This window comes from Cupressus sempervirens, chromosome 3 (assembly GCF_028749045.1).
Source record: "Cupressus sempervirens isolate cs-2001-9-10 chromosome 3, ASM2874904v1, whole genome shotgun sequence".
Taxonomy (NCBI): domain Eukaryota; kingdom Viridiplantae; phylum Streptophyta; class Pinopsida; order Cupressales; family Cupressaceae; genus Cupressus; species Cupressus sempervirens.
In genome coordinates this window covers 56,777,949-56,802,003 of record NC_143120.1, presented here as the reverse complement: position 1 = coordinate 56,802,003, position 24,055 = coordinate 56,777,949, and the positions used below count along the sequence as shown (strand labels likewise).

At 35.8% G+C, this 24,055-nt stretch overlaps 1 protein-coding gene across 5 annotated transcripts in view; it reads right to left on the bottom strand.

Annotated features, from left to right (window-relative positions):
- Positions 1-24,055, bottom strand: part of LOC149564757 (MADS-box transcription factor 15-like) — a 287,442-nt gene that overhangs the window by 157,560 nt on the left and 105,827 nt on the right. For 2 of the 5 annotated variants that reach the window (XM_089818349.1, XM_089818350.1), the window contains exon 2: positions 6,394-6,564. The exons of the other annotated variants lie outside the window; for them this stretch is intronic. In XM_089818349.1, coding sequence (XP_089674475.1) covers positions 6,394-6,564 — 171 coding nt within the window. The remainder of the gene's footprint in view (positions 1-6,393; positions 6,565-24,055) is intronic. 5 annotated transcript variants of the gene reach the window in all.

Here is a 24,055-nt window from a genome sequence, read left to right as displayed (position 1 = left end):
CCTATTAAGATAATATCTTATACTTTCTATAATAGTCAACTACTTGTCTATAGTCCGTCTTTCAATCTAGATAGGAATGTTTCCTATCCCGTCACTTTTTTCTTCAGTCCAGATAGGAATGTTTCCTATCCTGTCTCTAGTTTTGTTTCTGATTCCGTCTTCAGTCTACGTTGTTTCTTTTAGAAACAACGTCCTTGTAATTCTTTATAAGGAACACATTTGTTCCTTTGTTTATCAATGAATCATCCGAAAATCCGTTAATCTGCCAACCCTTCTTGAATCTTGTAACATGGTATCAGAGCCTAGTTTTCGAAATTATTTTGTGATCCTTGCTTTCTAAAAACCCTGAGCTTTGAACTAGTTTTTTTTTCTGAAGTTGTTTGTCTGAGATTTCGACCAGTCTGCCCTAAAAATTGTGACTTCCAAAAACATTTTTCTGCAACTCCCGTCATCTGCAAAACGCGTGGAAATCGTGGACGATTATCTACAATCTGCTCCCGTGTTCTGAAACTCGCATTCATTTTCTGCAAACAAAAAATCTCTCACGTTTTCTACAAACAAAAATTTCTCACGTTTTCTGCAAATCGTTTTTTTGGAGCCAAAAAATGCTTGAAAAAATTGGTATTTCGTCTGCTATAATCATTGTTGAAGGGTCGTTTTTGTCTATCCAACTCTTTCACCTATCTTTGCCAGCATTTCGAGTGTTCATTTATCCAAATTCGCCATTTTTTTCTACAAATCTGACCTCCCTAGCCACCGACTGTTATTCTGCTCGAAAGCCTAGTTTATAACTTTGAAAAAATATTTTGTTTGCAGATTCTTGGTGGGTTTTTCGAGAGCTCAACTGGGTTGTCGTCCAGGCCAGCGGATCCAAAAAATGACAGCAGATTCCTTCTGAGTTTTTTGAGCTCTCTTTTGGGTCATTCTCTGATTCTTCTGGGTCTTTCGTATTTTTACCTCGAAGAAAGTGCCTTCACAGATTTTCACAATTTTTCATTGAAAAACGTGTCGTGGCATCTCTGGCAAATATTCTGCTCGAACATAATTCCAAATTCAAAGGTCGCAATTATTGAACCTGGAAGCAGCGCATCATCGCAATCTTCGAATATCGAAACACCGATCAACTTGTTCTGGGTGTTACGCAGCGTCCGACTTCTCCGGGTCTTGATCAAGGCGAAGCTGCATTTTTTGCCTTCTGAATCTGTTTCTGTTTTTATGGGTTTGTTGATTTTCTCCTCAAAAATCATTTCAAGTTGTCTGTAATACGCAAGGTTGCGTGAGATTCTGGGTTTTTTTATTTTCTCCTCAAAAATCATTTCAAGTTGTCTGTAATACGCAAGGTTGCGTGAGATTCTGGATTTGTTGATTTTCTCCTCAAAAATCATTTCAAGTTGTCTGTAATACGCAAGGTTGTGTGAGATTTTGGGTTTTACCGTTTTTTCCACAAAAATGAACTTTTGTAATTGCAACTTATTTTGAGTCATAGCACTCTTCTGGCAAAGCTTCTTGGTTTCAACATTTTGTAGATCCAGGGAGGGTCTCAATTATCATAGAGTGTTCTGACATCTGTACGTTGACCATTAAGGGAGGGTATTAAGATAATATCTTATACTTTCTATAATAGTCAACTACTTATCTACAGTCCGTCTTTCAGTCTAGATAGGAATGTTTCCTATCCTGTCTCTTTTTTCTTCAGTCTAGATAGGAATGTTTCCTATCCTGTCTCTAATTTTGTTTCTAATTCTGTCTTCAGTCTACGATGTTTCTTTTAGAAACAACGTCCTTGTAATTCTTTATAACGAACACATTTGTTCCTCTGTTTATCAATGAATCATCCGGAAATCCATTAATCTGCCAACTCTTCCTGAATCTTGTAACAAAACCTACATATCATTTTATTTTATGCATATTAAAACTACTTCCATTTCTTGGAAAAGTAAAAAGTTACCAATCTAGACCCTACAATTTCAAAGCAGAATAATGACAACCTCTTGAAAAATCCAAGAAATTGTATGACTTTGGAGAATTCTTGAAGACTTATACATCAGACAATAGGTTTCATCAATACCTATCTTTGTTGACAATTATTTTTAATAAAAATGGCTAAAAATGAAGTCTTTCATGTGAATTGCACCAAACAAATCAACATGCAGCTCCATTTAATTCGAAACCATGTGAGAGATGGTATTATAGAATATTAGAGTAACTAGATATTTTCTAATTAACTCTAGTTTCTTGAGCTAAACTTTAGGCATCTAATAATTAATTATTTTACTTATTATTTTGATGCAACCTAGGTTAATTATTTTATCATTGTAAACATTCATTCAGAATTAAGATTTTTCTCTTTTTGAATACAACAATCTACTTTTTTCTCATCATCAAAGATTTCTCGTCTATGCATCACACAATTCTTGTCTCCATAGCTTTTTGCTTCTGATTTTGTGACACGTGTTTGCGTTCAGGTGACTCTTGGGAGTTGTGGGGTTGATTGTTCATTATCTTCAACATGGTATCAAAGCAAAACCCTGGTATCCTATCATCGTATTCTTCTATGATAGGTTTTTAACATGCAAGTGTTCGAGCACTTTGTGGACTTGTATATTTTGTTCCTATATTGAGGAACATTCCCTAGTTTGGAGGCTTCTTCAGTCCTTCACTAGTTCTTTCAGCATTATTTCAATCTGTTTTTGAAGCTGGGTATTTCCCATTTGGTTTTGTCTATTTCTCCTCTTTAACTCTAGTTGCTTAAGCTCAACTTTAGGCATCTAATAAATTATTTCTTTTATCAATTATTTTGATGCAACTTATGTTAGACCTTTTTAGGGTTTCGACCTCCTTTATAAGAATGATCTCTCATCATAAACATTAATTGAGAATTGAGAATTTTTTCTTTTTGAATATAGCAATCTACTTTTTTTATCATCATCAAGAACGTCTCATCTATGGATTTGGCAATTATTGCCTCCATAGCTTTTCGTTTCTCTTTTCGTGACAGGTGTTTGTGTATAGGTGATTCTTGGGAGCTGTGGGTTGATCATTCATCAACTTCAACATAGAACATATATACTATGCTAATGCAAATTAACCAAAATATATATTCTATTCTAGACTACTATTCAAAAAGTAGCCATTATTTCTTTTGTTTTCATGTTGTGCACAGTTCTCACCATATTGAGGACCTATCCTAGATCCTTGTCCTGAGCACCCGAGTTCTAAAATTCTATATTTCTCGAATTATGTGTCATTCTTTGCGGTCCCTATTTCCTCTTGTTTTCATTCAATGAAGTGTGTAGTTTCGATTGATTACATGGTATCTTGCACAATTAGGAGCCAACTCCTAATACACGTAAGGACCTACATTTAAGTGTGTATGGTTTCATATTGTACTTTGTGTGGATTTTGGTTTACTCTTCGAAGTCTAGAGCTATATTATAATTAAATTCTTGATTAGCCAACTTATGACTTACCTTTCTATAAAAGAAGCTTGGATAGTTGTAGGAAAGGTAGAGGATTAGAATGAGTGGAGATAGATCATTCTTAGACGATAGAAGATAGAGAAGATGTCAGCTGAGGCTTTGAAATTGTAATTTCATTTGTATAAGGCCGCAACCTGGTAGGCCTCAGTTGGGAATGTTGTTGATTCTTTTTATGTGAAGTGATATAATTACACCTGCAAAATTATGTATCTAACCTTGTGTTCGCTATAGTTTCACTGAATTATATGTAGATTCTATCTGCATATCTCAGCAAGATATTTTTTGAAGGTTTAAGTTGAGTTTATTCCTCATATTTTTACCTAAGTTTTGAGTTTTGACCTTACCATGGATCATATTATTGGTGTTCATAATTATTAGTTTAGGTTTACTTAAAATTAGTTAATAGTTTATTCTTATTTAGGTTTTTATTAATTTTCTATTTTGATAGTATTTTATAATTGTTTATAGCTTGTTAAACATAGTGTTCTATATTTCATATATGTAATTTATTATTATTTTATTTCTTAGTGTACACAAAATAAATAAATACAATTTCTAATTCTTTATTCTTTCATTTTAATTTGTAATCGTATGGCAACACTTGTCTAGTTCATAGGACCAAAAATCATTTAGAAAATATATTTGCAAGCCAAAAGTATATGATTTTTGAAACAATCAAGAAAACAAATTTCTACATAAAAGAGAACATTTTTTTTTAAAGAAGGCAAGGGCATTTTCATACAATGTGTACATAAAGCAAAAAACAAAAAAAGATTTCAACTCGCGAATTGTAAAAAGAGGTTGTGTAAGTTATATTCATATTGTTGATTGCATTGGCAAATATTCAGTAAACTTTTTAAGAGGCAAGTCACCAAATACTTTCTCAAGTGTGAGATCCAATTTTAGCAAATTATATGAATCACCCTTGATTAAAATGTATAACAGAAAAATTAATTAAAAATTTAAGTTTAGATTTTTTATTGATTAAATCAGCAAATATTTACTTAACCTTTTCAGAGGGTAATCACGGAATAGCTAAGTCTATTTAGTAACGTAGATCACAACTTACCATACTTTTAAAAAGGATAGTCACCAAATAATTCTCTATCTCTAAAATCAAATGTTAGCTAAGTCTATGAATTTACATAGATCAAAATTTATTGGTATTTAATCTAGGAAATTTTAAGAATTTATCAACAGTGTAATTTATCATAAGTGGAGACTATTGTGAAGTAATCAAATATATTCATTGTGATTCAGGCATGGAGTATTGGACGGTCACTCGAATATTTGAGAAAACTTATCAAATCATATTCCACATTTGTATATAAAAAACTCCATTGTTAAGGGTACGATAAACTAAAAAACATTTCATTGGTTGCAATAAGAGATTAGAAAAGTAGTGGTTACGGTAACTACTATTTGAGGTGGAAACCATTGTTAATGATAAAATTAAGTATACTAAAAGTATAAATTTAATATTGATATATTTAAATATAAATTATAAAACGAACATAAACATAATAAATTTTAATTATTTTTTATTTATTGTCTGAACTACTAATATAATATTAATAATAAACTATAGAGCTTCACAACTTCCTAGCTAAAGCGTCATTTATTATAGTGCATAATAGTTATAATATTAAAATTAGTGTGTACTATTTAATTATATGTTTGAGCACACTTGAGTCATTTTGAAATCATGATTTAGAAGAAATTTATTTGATATTTTAATGGTAACTCACATCTCCATTAACAATTGAGGATGATCGACACCTTTTCAAACTTATTTGATGATTGTCATTGGTCCTACTCCTCTCTATAGACCTTTATAGAATTCAAAAACAAAACTAGAAGGACAAGATTAAATAAAAACATTTTTTGCACTAATTTTGTATTCAATTTTCTTCCATAATGGAATCCACCCTATATCTAAGTGATCTGCCAATTTTGTGAGACTTTCGTAGGGTTCCTTAGATTTTTCCCATGACTTTTTTACATTTTTTTATTAATTTAAGGTATTTTAATATGATTTGAATGCATTTTAAGAACAAAAAGGTCACGAAAAATTGGGTCAATGTTTTTTTGTGTCCTAGTTATTCTAGGGACAAAATTTATAGCTCTACCATAGATGGAATTTGGTATAATCAAGTTTTTTGGGATTTTTTGTAGATTATTACTTCCACTATCTAGTGTATGGAATGTTAAGCTATACAGGAAAGAGTGCCAGATGAATGATATTAGAGAAATAGTATATCATTAAAAATATATAGAAAAAATTATCTAAATGATAAAATCAAGGAAAGAGTTTGAAGATTTCCATTGTATCTTGACACATTGATTTGTGATCTGATGTGATATCAAGTTAGTATGAAATGTATTTAGAAGACAAATTAGTATGGGAAGCTTAGATTTACTCGAACTGAAATGTCCCTTTACTGATTTTAAATGATATTTCAAGCCTAAAATCAGATCTTTAAAATCAAACAACCAATATCTCAAAGATCCACCAAATTTCTCAAGAAACCCCAAATCGGGTATGCCAGAAATAGTGCCAAAAACTTCACAACTTCACCTATTATTAATAAATCTGAAAGTGGACATTTTTACAAAAATTTGAGCAGCATAACAGCCAATAAAATGACATTTCCAGATCTGTATAACATGCACACAATAGCTCCCAAACGGAGGACGAAAACAATGCTCATCGAGCTCACGAAAATAGCACAAAATAGCCCGGAATCACCACAAAAACTTAATAATCTATCACAGAAGTATAATCATATCCAAATACATATTTTCAGCTCTATTTTAACATTTAAAAGTCTGATATACAACAGCAACCCAAACTGATATGAAATACTCAACCGAAAACACCAAACTCTAACAAAAAATACACTCGAAAACTCACAAATCTGCACTGTTCAGCACAAAAGCAAACTCTGCACGAGCATGCACATGGAATGCCTTCAAACTCCTGTCCTTAGCCTTCCTGGAAACCTGCAAACTCCCGTTCTTGGGTCTCCCTGGAAACCTGCAAACTCCCGTTCTTGGATCTCCTTCTCCACAGGTTTGGCAGCCTCTGAAGAATAACAAAGAAATGAGCAAAAATCAAGTTTTGGAATGAGCCCAAAATGTCTCCAATCCCCTTAAAAGAAGGCGTAATCCTAACTCACGTCCAAGAGGGGTTAATGAAACATATTTTAATAATAATTTTCATTTATTAGTCCATTAGCTTCCAAAGATTATCCCCTTTTTCCGAAACTTCACATTTTTGGGCCTGCCTGCCTTAGCAAAGATGATTATTTCTAATTATTTGAAAAGGGGTCATGACACGAACAAATTTTCAAGTTCTTATGGGAGTTTTTTTTATTCCTTCATATAATATTCTGGTGACTTAAATTTTTCTACTCACATATAATACATGAAGGGAGCACTATCATGTTTTCATGTCTGCGAAAGATTAAAGGTAGATGTGTTTTTGTTATTTTCTAATAGTAAGATTGTTTGTCAAAAATAGTCTAGAAACATTAAAAGCATACTAAATATTACCTTTTACTATTATTGGAGATTATATGATTTTTTGGATGTCTTTCCCTACCAAAGAACCCTTGAGAACAAGACATGCAATATAGTCATAACAATTTTTTTTGTTTAATAATGCATAGTTAATTGCATTTCAATAACATGAATGTAACCACTATGCTGACAATATAGCTATGAAGCATTAACGTATCATAAAATTAAACACATAAAGGCATAAGCATCACTGAATCACTAAGATGGGACATCTAGTGTTCCCAAGGGTCGTATCGCCACTACATTAAATGACTACTCAACAAGGACATATGAGAGCACTCACACTACATTCACAAGGTTCCTAAATTGTACAACATGTAGAAGAACCTATTAATGTCACCAATAATCTTTAGCCACTCAACACTTTAATGAAGTCAAAATTGAACCGCATTTACTGTGGGAGTTTATATGCTAGTTTATAATGGCCCTAGCTAGCGGTGACCCAGCTGTGTTCATGCTCTTGCTTGAGAAAGCCATCGCGCCTCCATTGAACAAACGACCTCACAAATTCATCCCGAAGGTCTTTCGTGAGGTAATCATAATATTATCCATCCTTTGCAAGAATTTGATGCTACATGTGATTGGTTAGAGCAATATACCTTAATAGGGTATTTTGTGGGTAGGACTCCTCCTGAAGCTATGCTCCAAGAATGGGTTAACAAGGGTTGGACTCCTCATGGAGTCTGCCTTGACGTTGTGCAAAACCTTACCAATGGTTTTTTTTTATTTCATTTTTCCAACACTTTACAGGTAGATGCGATTTTTAGCAATGGTCCTTGGACTGTTTGTTCTTCCTTGCTTGTTTTTCAAAGATGGTTGAGAGATTTCACTGTCTCTAATGACAAAAAGCTTAGGGTTCCTGTGTAGGTAGAGTTCCTGGGTTTACCCTTGCCATGTTAGCCTTTTATTGAGTCCATTACCAATACTCTTGGCCAAGTTATTACAAAGGAACATGAAAAAAAAAATTCAATGCTCATCCCCAAAAACATGTTTGCATTGACGTTGATCTCTCCAAGGATCTTAAGGATTCTATGGAGATACAGATTGGTTCCCAAATCTTCTCAAAAAAGGCGCTTTATTTGAACCTGCCTAACACCTATTATAGGCACCAGTCAGCAGAACACAAGATTAGGGATTGGCCTTTGGCCGTGCCTAGGGTTAAACCCCCACCTAAAGAGGCCCCTGGAAAACCAGCTGAAGGCAAGTAAATAGAACAATGGACTACTATTGGGCACAAGGGAAAGTCTACCTTGGCTCCTAAATAGTGATATGCAGCTATTGTTTTAGTTCCACCTAATTCAACTGGAGTGCAAACCCCAACCGTTTTAGGAACGCAAGCAATTTTTCCAAACCATGGTGTTTCACAGGTTTCAAACCTTGGTTTAGACCATGACATCCACCAAGGCTAACACCTTGATTGTGACTCGCACCACTCTTGTTGCATCTTCCATTGCAATTCAGAATGTGTGGCATTCTCACAGTCCTCCAAAACGTGCTGAGAAACCAGAGGGAAAATGTCAAGCCACCAGTCCAAAGGAATTTCCATGTGGCTTTAACCAACTTTCAACTTTCTTACAGAATAGCTAGTCCTCTCTCGACGATGATGAAGATATAGAAGAATTTTCATGAATTTTTTTATCATGGAATGTGCTAGGTCTTATAGACCTCTCTAGAAAGTACTATGCTAGGGATACACATCATAGACTTGGTAATTTAGATTTCCCTTGTATGCAAGAAGTTAAGATTTTTGGTTTCATGTTTTCCTATGCATGTCATGTTATTTGGCCTGATGGCATTATGTTTTCCTCTCAACACGATTCAGGTAGAGGTGGTGTAGTTACTCCTCTGTCACCTCGTCTTCATTCTGCTATTATTTTGCATGGTTTTGACCCCATGCACAAAATAATTTGGCTTTTACTTTCTCTTAACAATCATTCTTTTAGAGTTGTTAATGTTTATGCTTCCAATAATGCTGTGGAAAGATCTCAATTGTGACACTGGACGGCTTACAACATGCCTTCAGTTACATGGGTTATGTGTGGTGACTTCAATATGGTTGAGTTCGCTTCTGACAAAGACAACATTTTGCCTTTTTGCTAGACAGTTGGGGAAAGGGAAACCTGGTACTACATGCATAATAAATTGGTCCTCTTTTATCTCAATAGTAACTACCGCCAACATAGTGGGGTTTGGCACACTTAGTTCAACTTTTGAGTTGGTTCTGACCATATTTTAAAATGTCTCGATTGTGCCATGATTACTGCACAATTTTTTTTCTCCTTTTCTGAGGATCAAGATTGACCTATCATTCCCTTGCCAGATGTGACGTGATCAGAGCACTATCCCATTTATTTTTCTATTTTGTGGCACACAGTTGTCCAAGAAGTTGTTTGGACTTAGTTTTTCCTCAATACATCAATGTTGATGCATGCTTCCACTATTTCTTGTATCCTACGTGTCTGGAATTTGGAGCCGTGTCTACATTCTCAAATAGGGTGGACTCAGTGGTGGAATGATACCATTACCAGAACCATTCGATTTGTGCGCATCTATGGGCGGAAGTTGGCAGCTTTCAAAGGAGGTCTTATGAATCCAATACCATTGCTCTCAAGAAAGCTTCTGAGGCTCTCACCCTTAACCCTTTTGATGTTGATTTGAAAATTAAACTTGCCAAATTGAGCCATGACAAATACGTTTCGGATAATTATGCTACTCAAGGGGCCCAAATCAAAGCTCATCTCCATTGGTTGGACGTTCGCAATAAAGCTTCAAAATAGTTTTTTCAAGCTCTTCAAGTCCGTCATACCAATTTTGGGATTAAATAAATCAAACAAGGCACTTATGTTCCCTCCACTCTCACTTACATCCTACAAGCCTTTGTTCACCATTACGAAAATGTGTTTTCTTCGCAAATAAATTCGGTTGTCAGGAGGAAGCCCTCAAAAAGTGTATTTTTGTTACTACAAACCACCTAGTGGTTGAGCAACATACTTTCTGTCAGGCGATTCTCACCATCTAAGACCTTAAAGAGGAAGTTTTCTCCATCGCTAATGACGTGTCACGGGGGTGTGATGGGTTTCCTTATGAATTTTACGAACAACTCTAACACTATATTGGTCCCGACTTGAAAAAACTTTATGTTAAAACCTACCATTCTAAAAGCCTAGGAGCTATTACCGAAAAAAGAAACATTAAATTCATACCTAAAGCTGGCAATCCTGAAGATATTTGTAACTGGCAGCCCATTACCCTTCTCAATGTGTCCTATAAGATTATTACTAAGGCAATTTCTTTTAAAATTTTCCATCTCCTTCCTCTAATTGTGCGGCAAGAGAAAATTGGCTTTATCAAATTTAGGTATATTCTTGACATCATCATTGTTGTCTAGGAATGTATGAAGTGGGTGTCGGAATAATCAAATGAGAAGGGTACTTTTGAGCAGGGGGGTGAATCAGAAGTATCACACTTTAACCTTAAAAACTTTTAACTAAAAATAAATTGCATGCATATAAACCTATCAATTAAGCATAAACTAAACACATGCATCAAAACACATAACACCAAATTTGGTAACCTAGAATCCCTCAAAAATGAGAAGGTAAACCTAGGGTGGGGATGATACCCAAAAAGTCACTGCAGCAATAATGTTTGACCACTTCTGATGTTCTGCCATGTTAAAGGCTTTACAGTGTATCAATAGTGACCTATTTAAAGGATTTACAAACACTTTACATGAAGTGCCGCCCTGTTAAAGGATTTTATCACCTTTTCAAAGGACCTACAACCTAGTTATTAAGCTAAACTATCAACATAGGATTCTCCTTCTAATACAATTGCTAGAGAGGATTAGACTAATAACCCTGATAGCTTACAATCCTTGATTGCTAAATTCAGGCACTTGATCTGCTATCTATAATCTTGATCCTCTGAGATTTGATATCTATTTGATGCCCTTGCTCTGTTCTGATCAACTGAATACTACAATGTTACTCTATTCCTCTAAGTCTTTTCCACACTTCCCTCTGAATTTCGCTATAGCTTACCCTTACACTTCTCTCATCCACGCATTCAATGGGATTTTATCCTCCTTTTAAGGATTTCGAAGATCTAGGGTTAGGTATGGATCTACGATCCATATTGAATCTTTATTTGTCGCTCATTCACTTGCATTTTTCTTATTGGTTGCATGCCTTCTCCATTTTTCTTATTGACTACACGCTGATTGCATAGAAAATATAAAAAATTTATTTTTATCTTTAATATCCCTCGAGATTCTTCTAGGTCGGCTCAAAAAATGGTTTAGATAGGTGTTTGTGCAATTACAAACAACTATGTCCAAACTGTGTTACTCAGCACTTGCTACCTATGATGCTCAGCACATATAGAAAAACTAGCTCACTCGGCACTTATAGCGATTCTGGCTTGCTCAGCACATGTATGATTTTGGCTTACTGAGCACATGTATGATTCTAGCTTGCTCAGGATCAATTGTGACTTGGCACATATAGATCACTCGCTACTTATATCATGCTTGGCACCTATTGGAATTCCGGTTCGGCACAAACTGTAGCCCGGCATATATAGTGTACTCGACTTCTATATGGAAATTGGTTAAGTGTGTTGACACTCAATTGTCAAAACCAATCTGAGACCAACAATCTCCCCCTTTGACATGAGTGTCAAAAATACTTAACTAAGCATTATGCTTGCTCTTATGAGTACATTAATCAATCTGTTCGACATATATACAAGATTTCAAAAACTTGTTCAAAATTTTGCGAAGAACAATATACCTAAAAGCTCTTATAAGTCCCCCTGAGCTTATGTGCCATTTCTATTCCTGTAACCAAAATTCTTGTGATGAATTTGTCCCAAGCTAATGTATCTAATACTCTTTGCCTTGGCCCTGTTTCTATTTCCTGTGCTTGCTTGCCGACCTGTTCTATCTATTCTATTTTCACTTGTTTTGTACTTGAAAATTTTTATTCATATCTCCCCCTTTTTCACTATCGTAGGATATGTATAATCTTTCCCCTTTATTTCATATCTCCAAAAGAATGAAAGAATGTAATTTCTTAGTATTCTCCCCTTTAATTATCAATCTACCCTTTATTTCATATCTCCCCCTTTTTGACACTTATGTCAAAGGGTACTAAGGGTTAAGACCATATTTTGTCAAAAATGTATTGTTTACCTCCATAATCATTTTCAGAGCTACATCCAATTCTCCAAAGAAATTTCCAATGATTTATGCTAGATGGCAATCTCTACAGGAAGATGTACAAGTCCATTTGAAGTAGAAAGATTAGGATCTTTCTTCAGAACAATCTCAACATAGGCTTGTTCTTTATGAAGTACGTCCAAATGTGGGGTAATGGAAGATTGTATCCGCATTAGTTTGGCCTTGATATTGGCCTCTTCAGTTGTTAGTGCAGCTAATTCTTTTTGTATGTAAAGCGTTTGGATAACATGCTTCTCGCTCTGAGCTAGGTCTTTTGGTAGCTATATGCTACAAATCTTTAGATTTTGCTCCAGGCTCAGTATTCTTTGGCGTGTCTCTTGTCTGAAATAGTATTCACACAACTTTTTGTACCATAAGAATACATTCTCAAGTACAGTTTATACCTTTCCAATCTTTTTAGCCAATTCTACCTGTGAAAGTGTTATTTCACTTGCTATTTTCTCATTGACTTTTCCTTGGAATTTCTTTTCAGACCAGTCCATGAGTTTTACATTAGTTTCCTGGTCTTCATTAGTCACCTACTCTACAATATCTGATAATTGTTCCATTATTGGCTTGGTCTCATCAGGTGACTGCAAGTTGAAGGCATCCAAAAAGATGTCCTTGATCTCATGTAATGCTTGCTTTCGTTTATACTCCTTCCTGAGTATCTCTTTCCTTTTTCTCCTGTTCAAGGCCTCCTGCATCTTAGTGATTTGCTCAATGCTTATCATCTTTGAGTCATAATTAGGTGTGACTATCTCCTCATCTAACTCAGGGCCTCCATAGCGAAGTACCCTTGTCACCTTGGTTGAGCTCGAGCCTGGTCCAAAAATTTGCAATGGCGATGGATCAGTGTTCGGCTTTTACTGAGGAGTCCCTGAGGTAGGCAGGTTTACCAATGTTTGTATACCCTCTTGCTCCTTAGGGGTTTTCTCTGCTTCTTTCTCCTCTTGTCTACTACCTTGGTCAATTATCATGATTTAAGGAGGTGCACCTAAAGTCTCTACTACAAGAACATGTTGTCATGTCAGTTCTTTTGTAGGCTCCTAGGCAGTAGTTGTCATCCTTGTTGCAAAGTCAACCTTAGCAATTTTGTCTAGTATCTCTTGCCCTTTATGTTGATCTATGGGAGGTTGTGTTTATTGTTCTTGAGTAGTTTCCTTCTCCCTTGTTATTGATGCTACAACTTTTTGCAACTCATCAACACTCACCAATACTGGATTTGTGCATAACTGTGCTTGTAGTGTTGATTGGTGAAGGATCTTCTTGAAATCGTCTACAGTTAAAGGATTGATGTTCAAAGTAGAAGTGTCAGGAACATCCTTTAAAGTAACTGTAACTGCAGGTGCTATGTATGGAGGACTAGGAGGTTGCAATTGTGTGTCTTCCACACTCTGTTCTTCTTGCTGCTCATCAGCTATTGCCATTTCATCTTGTTTTTCTATCTCCTCCTCTTCACCTTTTTCTTTGTCCTCTTCCTCTTTCTTCTCTTCTTCTCCTTCTTCTTCTTTCTTTTCTTCTTCCCCTTTTTCTGTTTCCTTTAGTTCCTTTTGTTTCTCTTCCTTCTCCTTCTCATTGGCCTCAACCTTATTTGCTTCTGCATTATCATATTTTTTAGTGTTTTGTCCCTCAAAGGGATCTACTTCTCCATCCTTGATAGTAGTCAAGCCATATATCAATTTCCACATTCTAATTGATTTCTGGACAAGGTATTCAACTTTATTCTGTAAGATGCTAAAGGCTCTATACTTTGGTGCAAACTTGCCTCTATGTTTCTTGTTTGCCTTAGTTATTTCGCCTTTTCTCAATTCCGGCATCACCTGTGCCAATGTGAATTCTCTTATGTTCTTTTCCATATTTAAAAAAGAATGCCACTTATTTTCAACAATTTCATATAACTCTTTAGGCATTGTATTGTCCAACTCAAGAGGAGTGTTCTTGAATTTTGCCATCATGGCATATACTGATTCCTCTACTTTATTCTAATCCTCTCTACTTAATTTCTTAAAATCAACATTTTTCAAACCAGAAAAATCTACATTATTTCTAACATTATCGCATATTTTATCAATGTTAGACTTAGGAGCATGGCTTACCACTTTGAATTGGTTGATGTCTTCTTATTCTGTTCTTTCCTCATCCTCAGATTCTAGTTGTGCAACATATTTTCTTCTTGGTTTCTTTACCACTTGACCAGACTGCTCAGTAACCTTCTTCTTCCCTTTCATTTTCTCCTTGGCCTTTTGAGTCGAGGCCCTTGTAATGGCTCTTGTCACTGGTGTTGGCTTGTCTTGGGTTGTCTTGGGTACTTTCTTAACTTTGGACTGGGTTGTAGGCTTTGTTTTAGCTTTTCTTTTCTTGAGCTCGGCTTGAGCTAGTGCTTCCTCGTATTCTTCTTCTTGTGCACCTTCTTCATTTTCTCTATGCTCACCTAAGCCTTGTGTTAATTCCAGTGGGCCTTGCCCCTGTTCATCTTCTTCACTCTCATCTTCTTCTTCTTCTTCCTCACCTACCCCTTCAATACATTCTCCAAAGGTCTCCTTCAATTTCCTCACCAATTTATCATTCTTCTTTCAGGTGAAAGCAGTTTTTAGCTCCATAACTACCTTGGAACGCACATCATATGTCCCAAAAATGGGGTGCCTCCTTATTAATTTCTTCTGCAAGCAATGCTCTGATTGTTGTTGAACCTTCATCACCATCTAGCTCAAAACCTAGAGGACTTAACCATCTCACCCTTGGAGCTGCTGCTTGGTCATAAGTGTGATCAATATCAACTAGGAAACAGATATCATTGATGTGTTGTTCCACTAGGGAAACTAGTATCCTCAGTCTTTCTTTCATGGATTTCTTGAAATCCTCAAAATAACTTGCCATTTGAGCTTCAAAGTTATCACCCATTTGCTCTATATACTCATTAATTTGAGTAATAGCTGACTTGTTTGAGTTCCAATTAACTTTCCCAAAGAAAGGAAACTCTTCCAAAACATAGAAAAATATGCAAACAAGATCTCATCCAAACTTCCATTGAGCACCTTTAGATCTTCTGAATGCTCCTAGATTCTCCACTATTTGCTGCAAAAGAAATTCTGCTAGATCATATATATGATCTTTCTTGACAAGTTTATATGCTACATCGATAGCAATACATGGTACACTATTCAATCTGCTAGACTAATAGAACTTATGTGATATGATTCTTACAACAAAGTCCAAAAGGGGATCTATGATTGCGTGAATGGTAATACCCCTCTTGTTCCATTTTGCCCTGGTGTTCTTTTCAATGGCCTCTTCAGAATCACTATGCAGGGTCTTATGCCGATCTAGGGTTGGAAAACTTATAACCCGATGCACTATTCTCTTCATTATCGTCACGGGTCCTCCTAACCACAAACAACCATTATGTATTCTGCTAAGAACAATTTTGATCCACTCAGTTTTGAAAACTGTGGGAAAAACTAGGGAATTGGTTAAACCCTTTTTCTCAACTATTTGAAATTCTTCCTTAAGCACTCGATTTTCACACAGTTTATCATATGTGTGAAATATCTCCAAGTCTCCTATTGCACCTATCTTGCTATTGCAACACTTCCTCACATCTTGCACCATCACAACTTAGGGAGAAATAATGGAGAGTGCACCAGCAAAGTCATTTTTATAAGCAACTTCTGTAATTGGCCTAAAATCTAGTTGTTTAACCTCATTACTAACCAATTGAACCATGAAACATTCCTTTTACCTTAGGGTTTTTAGAACTTGTTAGAAGTTGTAATCTTTCCTTGGTGTGTTTATAAACCAAAGTTAGACCTCCTTTCTTATTGTTATAATATATTAGGATATAAGCCAAGGTATCCTAATATATTTCTTTTTTGTCCTTTTTCCACTAAACCTTATTTTGTCATCTAGTGGAATATGTGAGGACAAATATATACTGTAATTTGTAATTTAGATTATTCCTCCTTAAGAGGAATCTCACACTTGGCCTCACAAACTTATGAATGGTGGCATTCATAGACATGGGAGTTACATTCTAACTCCTCTCTCTCATCTCTATTTAAGAGATGACCCTCTTCTCTCATTTTTAACGAGGTTTCTTCCTCTTCTCAATTATTGTATGAGCAATTGCTCTCTTGCTCTCTCTCTCTCTCTTCTTAAGCTTTTCATGCCACATTCACAACATCACAAGGAGTTTTCTTTGCTTTCCCCTTACCAAATATCTTGTCTCATGGTGTTGGATCTTGAAGCTTTCTCTCTCCTATTTTATGGTAATATCTTTTCATCCATTATGTCACTTAGATTCTTGAGAGAGATTTCACTAATTCCTTTTTAATCTTCTTAAGTTGGAAGAAATTGTTTTTTTTTTTTTTTGGGTTTGGCTGGTTTACCGCCAAACCAGATTAACTCCTGTTTGCTTTAATTTGTGTAGGTTTGGGAGATTGCATGTTATTGTAGTGATTTTCATCATAGATTTGTGTATTTGAGAGTGCTAGGGCTTACAGTTGCTCTTGATTTAAATATATATGGCCTTTTAGGTTTGGCTCTGTTGATGAGTTGAATGTCTCTGTTGATTTGATGAATGGAACCCATCCTAATAGATTGTGTGGGGTGAAATCTTTTTCGTTGATTAATTTGGTGTTCACATTCCATTCATTTTGGGCAGCTGAAGTGATACTTTGCTTATTCATCATTCCTTCTTGCAATTCATGTGCATTATCAGAAGTAGTTGTCCGCATGTTATGAACAACAGTGCACATTAGTTTGCTTTTTCTAGCCGTTAAACTTGCCAATATTTCAGATTTTTTCTCCAAAGTTTGCTTTCTGCGATGAATTTGGTGCTTGGAAAAGAAACCAAGAAGTAACGAATACACGGTGAATATTCCTATAAACCAAATTGGCAAAACCGAAGCATCCCTGCAAGATATTCTGACCTAGACCAGATGCTCTGAAAATATAAAGCTCGTCGTCCGATCATGATCAAAGTATACCTAATATCAATGGACGCTTTGTTCAATTTTGTCACACGTATGCAATTTGTTCCACATCTAACTTAAATGTCAAAACTCCCCCTTCCCGACTCACTGATTGCTTGATGGTTATCCTTCTGATCTTTGATGAGGTTGGGTTTTAATTTGAAGTCAATCAACCCGCTGTGCCTTTTTTTTATATTCAGAGCTTAGCTATCAAAAATGGGTTACATTGGGGTTGAATTTTTAATGAATACGCAGATGAAATGCAATCTTCTATAGCAATGCAAGCTCTTCAAGGCTTTAAAATCACTCCCCAAAACCCAATGCTTATTACTTATGCCAAGAAGTAGTCTTTCTTAAATATAACCAAAAATCCTGAACAGATTATTCAGGTATATGTAAGATATGATTTTGACTGTCACAGAAACTGAAACTTTTCCATCCAGTCTTTGAGAAGGGTATTGGAATGCACCCTCCATTGAAAATAGGCAGATGCAGATGCATGAATCTGTTCACGGATAGATATATCTTATCCTTATATGTGTTTAGAATGGTTGTTTGTGAAGCATGATAACCATTCGATCTGGTTAAGACATTGTCCAATACTATCGGCAGTTCTTTTTGTTTTAGGTATCCTGTGTTAGTGTCAGAACAACACGCCCGAAATAAGGTAAAATGATTTGAGAAAGAGTCCCTCGTTTTTGGGACAGGAGATTGAGCTTCTCCTCCTCTGCTTCAGTCCGTCTGAAAAGTGTGTACAGCATCATCAGGATTATCTTCTTCATTCTGCTCTTGCCCACCATCAAAGCCTAAGAAGAAAGAAAGAGAGTGCCGCCTTTTCCTGTTCCTTCTTCCGTCTTTCCTCCTGAATCCTGGCTATATCTGCATCCAACGAATCCATCTTTCCCAGTCCCGCAAATGACAATCCCTGCTGGATTTTTCGAGTTTCTCAAAATCCAACTACTGTTGATCCAAATACAACCCCTAGAATGGCACCAAAGATTGCCATCCTAACAATAGTCTCCTGTAGGAAGCTGCTCTCTTCCACCACTTTAAAGTCTTTTGTCGTAGTTGCTGGTAATTTTGATTTCAAATAGTAATGAATAGCTGCAATTTGCGGATGATAAAACGGATAGAATATTTGTTTGTATTCTTGGGTTTTTCGATTGTATATTTTTTCGCATTTCCTTTATTTGTTGGCATGTGAAGGCGTCTCATAAAAAAGTGGGGCACAAACCCACGCCCAGCCCAACATGGCCGTTGGAAAATCTGCCGTCTGTTCTGCCACAGCCGGAGGTAACGTTTTCTTGTCTTTTCGTGCAAGATTCTTTTTCTTTTTTTAGCTCTTGACAGAGGCATCATTTGCTTTTATTATTGCCTTTTGTCAACCTATTTTTGGCATGTAATCATTCATTGTCAGACAGCTCAATATGCAATTGCAAACACATGTGCAATATTTTACTTCTAATCTCCCTTACTCTTTTGTTGTGTTTTTTTTTTCAATATAAATTTAAACTAATTAAATCTCTTCTTTTTAATATAAGATTTGACTTATGTTTTATTTATAATTATGTGGTTTTAAGTTTTTAAAAAAAAATGAGAAGTTTAAGGATTTTTTTTTTTAAAGAAGTTTTCTTAGTATTAAAACTAATTAAAGTTTTATTATTATTTTTTTACATAAAAAGTTAAGAGGTTTTATGTTTTTTAAATAAATAAATAAATATCCTCATTTATAATTCCTTTTCTTGACATAATTTAGGAGGATTCTTGTCTTGGTTGGTGGGTCCATCCTTTCTACTTTTCTCACTTATGTTCACCTTGCATGGAGATTTTAACTGATACCTAATAATTTATGATTATTTCTCTTCCAAATACTTCTTATTTATCTCAAATTATTCAAGTTTATGAGTTATCTTACACTATTGCCTTCATTATTTAATGATTTGATTTAATTGATCTATCTGCACATGGTTGCAGTTTTATGCTTTTATATGCCCATGTTGGCACTTTATCGTTTTATACCATTGATTTATATGATATTTTTTGTAAGTTGCATTAGGAGCCAATTTATCAAGGTTAACTATGGTGGACCCGACAGTTTTAAACTGACTCATAGTTGGCTTATCTGGCCCGTGGAGTATCCCTCCAACCTATAATTGGTGTGCACTTACTTCAATGGAGTTTCCCTCCATTTGTTCCACTTTTTTCCTCAATGCGAGGATGATATTTTATGGGGATTTTCCATTTCAATCTCTTTATCTCCTTCGTGTATGCTCCTAGTTTTGATTTAGTCATGGTATGACTTCCTACACTTTGCTCATTTTTGAGTGTATAGGTGACGAGGCTACCATATCTTGGAGGACTCCTATATTGGAGACTTTAATTGAGAAGTTGTTTTGACCCATGTTGATCTGTTGCCTCATGGCAATGATGTTTCTTGTCCATGATGGATTTCTTATTTGAAGGCAATATGTTGTTACTCTTCATAAACCCTTCCTTTGGTCCACATTGGCAATAGTTCTTGAAAAAAAACTGTAACTTGAATTATTTAGTGCTTGAGGCACATGTTCTACTTATTTATTATTGTCTCTCGTATATTTCTTTGATAAATATACAATGTGATAATGTTCTGCATACTTTATTGCCTAGATCGTGAGTCATGTAGGTGATGGAGTCGCGACCCATTCACTTGTAGTGGGATGACTCATTAGTGGACTGTCTATATCCATGTGATTGACGCAATATTGATGCAGGTTTCATTAGTTGGCCTTGTCTGTGGTCATTTGTGCATTAGTATGTTTCTTTCATGAGAGATTGATTGCATCTATTATGATCATTTTGAGCTTATGACTTATTTTAGATATCATGTTAACTCCATTGCATGTTGGTGAACACATTCATTTATTCTCATCTCTCTTAGTTCCTCCTTGATTAAATTACTATAACTTCATTTTTTTTACTAACTTGTCCATCCAATGTAATTCTACTTGTGGATAGTTGTCTTGTTTTTTGTTCTTTGTTTTTTTTCAAGTGATCCATCAAGGAACCTTCTTGATTTTTCAAATATGAAGATCTTTCTATGCTTTCACTTAATCACATTCAAAGGACTCATGTACTTCTCTTGGATCTACAAATGTACCATATCGCTTGAAGACAATCAAATTACTTCATATTGAAGATTAACTTGCAGATTGTTGTAAAATATGGGTTTAATACCCTTTGATGTAACTACCCAAAGTAAAGATTAAAGGGGGGTATTAGAAGTTGTAATCTTTCCTTGGTGTGTTTATAAACCAAGGTTAGACCTCCTTTCTTATTGTTGTAATATATTAGGATATAAGCCAAGGTATCCTAATATATTTCTTTTTTGTCCCTTTTCCACTACACCTTATTTTGTCATCTAGTGGAATATGTGAGGACAAATATATATTGTAATTTGTAATTTAGATTATTCCTCCTTAAGAGGAATCTCACACTTGGCCTCACACACTTATGAATGGTGGCATTCATAGACATGGGAGTTACATTATAACTCCTCTCTCTCATCTCTATTTAAGAGATGACCCTCTTCTCTCATTTTTAACGAGGTTTCTTCCTCTTCTCAATTATTGTATGAGCAATTCCTCTCTTGCTCTCTCTCTCTCTTCTTAGGTTTTTCATGCCTCGTTCATAACATCACAAGGGGTTTTCTTTGCTTTCCCCTTACCAAATATCTTGTCTCATGGTGTTGGATCTTGAAGCTTTCTCTCTCCTATTTTATGGTAATATCTTTTCATGCATTAAATCACTTAGATTCTTTCTTGGTTTTTTGCTTATTTCCATATTTCTTTTTCCATTTCTAATAGAACTACAAGCCATATTGTAAATCTAGGGTTTCAAAAGGTTTTAAATTTTAGAACTGCACAACTCGACACTTGAAGAATACCATAAATCGATGAAATCTATGCTTGATCTATGTTAAAATTCATACAAAAGGCTTCAATGTTGTTCGTCAATCACTTCTGTGCTCTTCTCGTTCTTTCTCTACGTTCGAATGACAAGAATTTGAACCTCGCATTAAATGCTTAGTGCATACAGTTCTACACTCGACTCTCGAAGATTTCAACATAACTCGACTTCCGTTGGTTTTCCATCACTCGGCTTCAACTAGATTTACTCTTCACTCAGCTTCAATTGAAATTGCCCAACTTGGCATCAACTATTAACTCGCTCGCAACTCTGCCAGCTCCACGTTGGCTTAACCAAATTGAATGGAAATGGGTCACACATGGCGAGATTTTTTGCTTTCTTGGAACTCCTTTTGCCTTTCAAGCTTCGCTTGTGGATCCGTAGAATGCCATCCTTCCCAAAATTAAGAAGAAGCTAGACTATTGGCTTGCGAAACCACTTTCTCTTGTGGGCAAATTCTAGATTTTCTCTAAAGTTCTTTTAGCTACGCATGTCTATTATTCTTCCCGTTGGGCTCCTTCAAAAGCCTCCTATTACAAATTATAGCGACTGCTCCGTGATTTTCTTTGGGCCTCTAATCCTAACCATCATGGCTTTCAAAGAGTACCTTGGGATTTTTATTGTCTCCCCAATGAGTTTGGACATCTTGGCCTTCTCTCTGCATAGAAGCACGACCTTGCTCTTTGTGCAAAATCGATTATTCGTGCCATCACTGGAGATGAAACTTAGAAGACTTTGGTTTGGCATTGCATCTCCTCTGGATTTCCTATCAACAGACCTGCATTGAAGGGGATTGGCTTTCAAACCCTTCTAATCATGCAAGAACCCGTGCACATACATGGCTCTTTTGTTATCAAGAGCATATGGAATGCCTAGGAAGCTATTAAGCCTTTGGCTTTGCTGGTCTTGAGATGAGTTTTGTGATCGGTTCTCTTTGAACCAACATAACATTTGGTGGTTTCCTATGCTTGCCATACAGGGCATTCCCATAACCAAGACTCAAGGTGATAGTGCCCTACGTTTTTTCAAACATGGCATCAAGACTCCTAAATATTTTCTCTAGGGAAGATATGCAAGTCCAATACCATCTTGCCTGTCCACATCGGTAGACTTTTGACTTATTGATTTCTGCAATTCCAGGTCACTTAATTCATAAAGTCGGTATCCAGGCTATTCAACCTTGGTCGACTGACTGGAAGTGGTATCCTGCCATTCCCTTCACCAGCGGCAAGCTAAGTTCTGTAGCTTTACAGTACGGACTTTATTAGTCCCCTCGAAGTTTGTCTCAAGGATATCCCAACCTTCCTTTGCATAATTTGTTGCTGCAATCTTTGGGAATACTGTCTCTGTCATTGCTGCTTCAATAAGACTTAATGCCTTTGCATATTTCCTCCTTGACTCTTTCAAATGAGTTTTCTGTGCATTTGTGGGAGCAGCACACTGAGTTGGGTCTATTACATCATTGAATCCATTGACCACAAACTCCCACAAATCATTTGCAACCATTATAGTCTTCATCTTCTTTGCCCATGTATCATAATTTTGTCCATTAAAGGATGGTGGCTGCTGCCATATCTTTCCTACATCTCCTGCCATGTCAAATATCCCAAGAAAAACAAATGCCCTAACTCACTGTGGATGTGGGGCCTAAAGCTCTGATACCATGCCAGAAATATAAATTAAAATTTAAACTCACAACCCTAAACCTAAAACTCTTACTCGACACTTAAATATTTTCTCGGCACATGAAGGTGTCAAGTGCCAGTAAGAAAACAGGTGTCGAGTGACAAACATAAAATAGGTGCCAAGGTAGCTCGGCACAAGGAAGCCGAGTAAACTCGGCACACAAAAGGCAATGCTCGGCCACAATGAAATGCTCGGCACCAATGGATGCCGAGTGAGCTCGGCTCCAACTAAGATTTAAAACTTAGAAAATATTAACAACAAAGAGGATGCCGAGTCTCCTGTTTCAAGCTAAAAATATTATAACTTGGAGAAATTCAACATGAATGCTTTCACCATTGAAACCAAAAAGAAACTTTTCAAATGCAATGAATAGAAAAGGAAGATAGATTCAAGTATGCCTGCTTGCTTTCTATTCAATCTTTCATTCAACTATTACAAAATCTGGGAGCATTCGGCTTGAACCAGAAAACCCTAAAATAACCCTAAACTAGTAAAACTTCAAACTTCAATAAACTTTAAACCTGCAACTCTAATGGCTGCATACAATGGTGCCTGGAGCAATCACTACTTCAACAGGACAAATCCAAACAACAACTTATAGAGAGAACAAGGGAAACACGTGCAACTGTAGGCACAAACTTTTTTTCTTCTTCCTTCTTCTGCTCTGCTCTCCTCTGCAACTTCTGATTTGCTTGAACTCTACAAATGAATGAATAAACATTCCTTTTGTCAAATTCCATTTTTCCCCTCTTTTCAGAATTTGAAAAAACTTCACCTACTCGTATTAATTTTTCTGTCTGTTCTGGACGTCACGGAGGTAGGTGAGCGTTTGGCTCTAAGGGCAAACGTCAACGCTGCATTAAATATTCCAACAATGCCTCGACGGACTTGGATACATATAAGTGGGTCACATACACATCTAATAAGGTCAATATTACATGACTAAGGGAGTGAACATCCCGTTCCAAATAGTTAGCATTGCAATCACGACTACGATTAGCATACCGAATAGAAAACTAATAACACATGCACTAGCTTCTCTGAGTTATCAATTAAAACAAAGGTATAAATCCAATGTTTTCATCATGAATAACAATCTAACCATTATAATCAGAGAACCTAGTGCCATGAATATAATAATAGATTCTACCGAGAACGAATAACATATG